Here is a 4,328-nt window from a genome sequence, read left to right as displayed (position 1 = left end):
TACGATACCCTCAGGTATTTATCATATCATTGCTTTTAAGCTTATGTTGTATTTATTTAAAGTATATTTAAGTCACCAGAACTCATACATTTTTCTCTTAGCCTTGTAGAAATAAGAGTAATAACTATGCTTTCAATGGCAATACAAGAAAATAATTTTTCTGTTATGCTCTGTCATGAACCACTTCTCCAACTTGTGCGTGACGTCTCTTTGCATATACCATCTTATAACTAATTTTTTATATTTATAATGTGTGTGTATAAATACTTGCATATGCTTATTTCTATCCATGCTCGTTTATATTTAATCAAACAAAATAATAAACAATATTACTTCGTTGCAGTTATGTGTATTGTGAAAAATACAAATACAAGAAGATAAATCTTATAAATGAAAGGTTCTAATAAAAGAATATACTAATGCCAAGGATTTATTCAGAGGAATTATTTGAGAAAGTTCAGAAAAATATTTCGAAGGATAAGTTGGTCTCGTCAAGTTCTGTTTACAGTCTGCCGCCATAAAGTATTTAGCACTTCTCATTGGGTTCAGTGGTTGATGCATTCTCAGACACAGCTGAGTCATCATCCCTCTCAGTCTGGCAAGAAAGGCATGGCAGTTTCTTCTCCATAGCAGCTCGGTACTTGGGATGACTGATGGCATAAACGATGGGGTTGTACACAGCATTGGCCTTGGCGAAAACGGAACCCCAGATGGTGAAGAGAGGGGTGATGAAAGGCTTGTGATTCATGCCTACCATATTGATGACAAAGTAAGGAGTCCATGCCATGAACCACAGTGAAACAGTCATGAGAGCAACTTTAGCAAGGCGGCAATCATTATATGTCTTCCTGGCTTCTGGGTCATTTCTCAGGGACTTGACTCCCATCTTCTTGGCCTGTTCACGCATCTGTTTCTTGTGAGTAGCAACAGCCTTCAAGATGAATGTGTAACAATAAATGATGATGAAGATCGGAAGGACATGGCAATCAAGAGCATAGAAATACAGGTAAAGGTGGCCTGTCAGATCATCACTGTGGTAGTCAGTACCACAGGCAGTCATGTTGCCTTCAGGGACATATCTGTTGATTCCAAACAATGGAAGAGCGCACCAAATGATAGTTTGAGTCCAAGCAAACAAAATTCTCATAAAAGCATCATTAGTTGTTAAAGGCTTTGCTGCAATACCCTTCACAATGACGTTGTAACGATCGAGAGTAATGAAAACCATGGACCAAATAGAAGCGCATCCACAGACAGAACCTACGGCAGCGTAGATTTCGCAGAAGAAACCGCTGAAGGCCCACATCTGATAGTAACAGTTCACCAAAGTTGGGGGGAACAAGAATGACATCATGATGAAATCTGAGAAGGCCAGACTTACAACAAACATATTTGATGGAGTCCAGAGAGATTTGGTGTTTATGAAGACCCAGATGACAACAAAGTTACCGCAAACAGAAAGATTGTTCAGTAAGCCTATGATAAACACTTGTAGGTGTAGTAAAGTCCCCACTTTTAAGAAATGAAGCTGCACTCCGCCTCATTCGGGACCTGGACCGGATCAGGGATTGGTGTAGTCGGTAGGGTATGAGGTTGAACTCCAGTAAAATGAAAACGCTATTGATTAACAGATCTCATACAGATTGCCCACCCCATCCTCCTCTTCAAGTGGATGGAACTTTGCTGAACGAGTCTGAAGCTTTAACTGTTGTAGGCGTAACCTTTGACTCACATGTAACTTTTGAGAAATATCTAATGAAAGTTTCACAGAATGCTGCACAAAAGTTAGGTATTGTTCATAAAGAATTTGAGATGTTAAGAGGGCATTGTGGTAATTACAGTTACATATGTATCTGGTAAAAAATGACCAGAAGATTCTACAATTCACACACACACACACACACACACACACACACACACACACACACACATATATATATATATATATATATATATATATATATATATATATATATATATATATATATATATATATATATATATATATATATATATATATATATATATATATATATATATATGTATATATATATATACACACCCACACACGCACACATATATATATTTACATTTATATAAGTATATGTATAAATAAAGATTAAATCCATGAAGGAGACAGAAACACTGGAGTTCTGCGAGGCCTTTCGACACTACGTCCTTTACTTAGCAGACTGAAGAAGTATAAAAGTAAGTTTACAAAGAAACCTCATATAAATGAAAGATGGGGATCATAAAGGAAACATATGTACCTGGAATAAAACACAACTGAAGAATTAGTAGAACTGCCAAAACAGGGTTAAATATTTAAGAGGTTTTACAAAGGATTAGGATCAACCATTCAGAAGCAGGGACAGGATAATTAAAAGATTATACAGGGTCGAGACTGACCACCTAAAAATTTTTTTTTGTACAACAAAATAATTCTCCTTTTTTTGTAAACAATAATAACTTTATGCAAGATGAACATTTTTACAAATAAAAAAGTATATTAAACATACGGATACATAGAAAATATATATCAAGTTTGGACTGCCCCTCTTTTTATATTGGCCAGTCTAGCAAACATTTAGATGTAGGTATTAAGCAACATAAGTATTCAGTCAAAACTGGACAAGCATCCAATGCTACATTCATTCATTTAAGTGAAAACTCTCAGAGTATAAATTGGACTGAAAGTTCAGTGATTGCCAGATCGAAAGATTTCTCTTCAAGAAATCTATTGGAGTCTGCTATTATCCAGCTTACTTCCAGTTGTAATTTTAATCTTAGCCTTAGCATGTATTCTTTGGAAGCCTGTATTAGAAAAATGTTCAAGAATGACCTAAAAGATAAAAACACTGACTTAATTACAAGTTAGTTACTTGATATATATTTTCTATGTATCTGCATGTTTAATATAATTTTTTATTTGTAAAAAAGTTCTTCTTGCATAAAGTTATTATTGTTTACCAAAAAAAAAAGAGAATTATTTAGTTGTACTAAAAATTTTTTTAGGTGGTCAGTCACGACCCTGTATAATCTTTTAATTGTACTGTTCCTGCTTCTGAACGGTTGATCCTAATCCTTTGTAAAACCTCTTAAATATTTAACCCTGTTTTGGCAGTTCTACTAATTCTTCAATTGTGTTGGATTCCAGGTACATATATTTCCTTTATAATCCCCAGCTGTCATTTATATGAGGTTTCTTTGTAAACTTACTTTTATATTTCTTCAGTTTGCTAAGTAAAGGATGTAGTGTCGAAAGGCCTCGCAGCACTCCAGTGTTTCCGTTTCCTTCGTAGATTTTATCTTTATTTATATATTCGTCACGTTCCATATTTTTGATTCAGTTATACAATTCTATGTATATATGTATATATATATGTATGTAAGTATATATATATATATATATATATATATATATATATATATATATATATATATATATATGTATGTAGATATATATATATATATATATATATATATATATATATATATATATATATATATATATATATATATATATATATATATACACACACACACACACACACACATATATATATATATATATATATATATATATATATATATATATATATATATATATATATGTGTGTGTGTGTGTGTGTGTGTGTGTGTGTGTGTGTGTGTGTATGTATAATGTATTTTGTTATATGATTTATGTAGCACTGTGAGTTTATGCTATAAATAAACTGTTCCGAATGAGTTATTTTTCACAAGAAAGTAATACTATGAAGTATCTGTATTTTATCAGCTTGTGATTAGTAATATTTGAAGTCAAAGGAGTATGTGAAAAAGATGTTTACGAGAAGGAAGCAGCAAGGGTACATGTTTCATGTGGGGTGTGGTACAAATTTCGGATATAATATCTGGAAAAACGGCTAACATTACGATACTCTAAGGTATTTATCGTATCATTGCTTTTATTATTATGCTGTATTTATTTAAAGTATGTTTCTGTCACCAAAGCTCATACATTTTTCTCTTAGCTTTGTAGAAATAACAGTGATAACTATGCTTTCAATGGCAATACAAGAAAGTAATTTTTCTATTATGCTCTGTCATGAACCACTTCTCCAACTTGTGCCTGACGTCTCTTTGCATATACCATCTTATAACTAATTTAATATACCTATAATGTGTGTGTAGAAATACTTGCATGTGACTATTTGTATCCATGTTCGTTGGTATCTAATCAAACAAAATAATAAACAATATTACTTCGTTGCAGTTATGTGTATTGTGAAAAATATAAATACAAGAAGATAAATCTTATAAATGAAAGGTTCTAATAAAAGAATGTA

At 32.4% G+C, this 4,328-nt stretch overlaps 1 protein-coding gene across 1 annotated transcript; it reads right to left on the bottom strand.

The window, feature by feature from the left end:
• Window positions 1-417: 417 nt before the first annotated feature.
• Window positions 418-1,408, bottom strand: LOC136827917 (rhodopsin-like). The gene has a single exon (XM_067085380.1). The coding sequence runs from the start codon at window positions 1,388-1,390 to the stop codon at window positions 527-529; it is 864 nt and encodes a 287-aa protein (XP_066941481.1). The 5' UTR covers window positions 1,391-1,408; the 3' UTR covers window positions 418-526.
• Between the last annotated feature and the right edge of the window lie 2,920 nt (window positions 1,409-4,328).

This window comes from Macrobrachium rosenbergii, chromosome 42 (genome assembly GCF_040412425.1).
Source record: "Macrobrachium rosenbergii isolate ZJJX-2024 chromosome 42, ASM4041242v1, whole genome shotgun sequence".
In the NCBI taxonomy this organism is placed as follows: domain Eukaryota; kingdom Metazoa; phylum Arthropoda; class Malacostraca; order Decapoda; family Palaemonidae; genus Macrobrachium; species Macrobrachium rosenbergii.
The sequence above is the reverse complement of the archived record's forward strand: the minus strand, read 5'-3'. Positions and strand labels throughout refer to the sequence as shown.

Coding starts and splice junctions, on each gene's coding strand:
- LOC136827917 (XM_067085380.1), bottom strand. CDS start 1,390: ATGTTTGTTGTAAGTCTGGCCTTCTCAGATTTCATCATGATGTCATTC.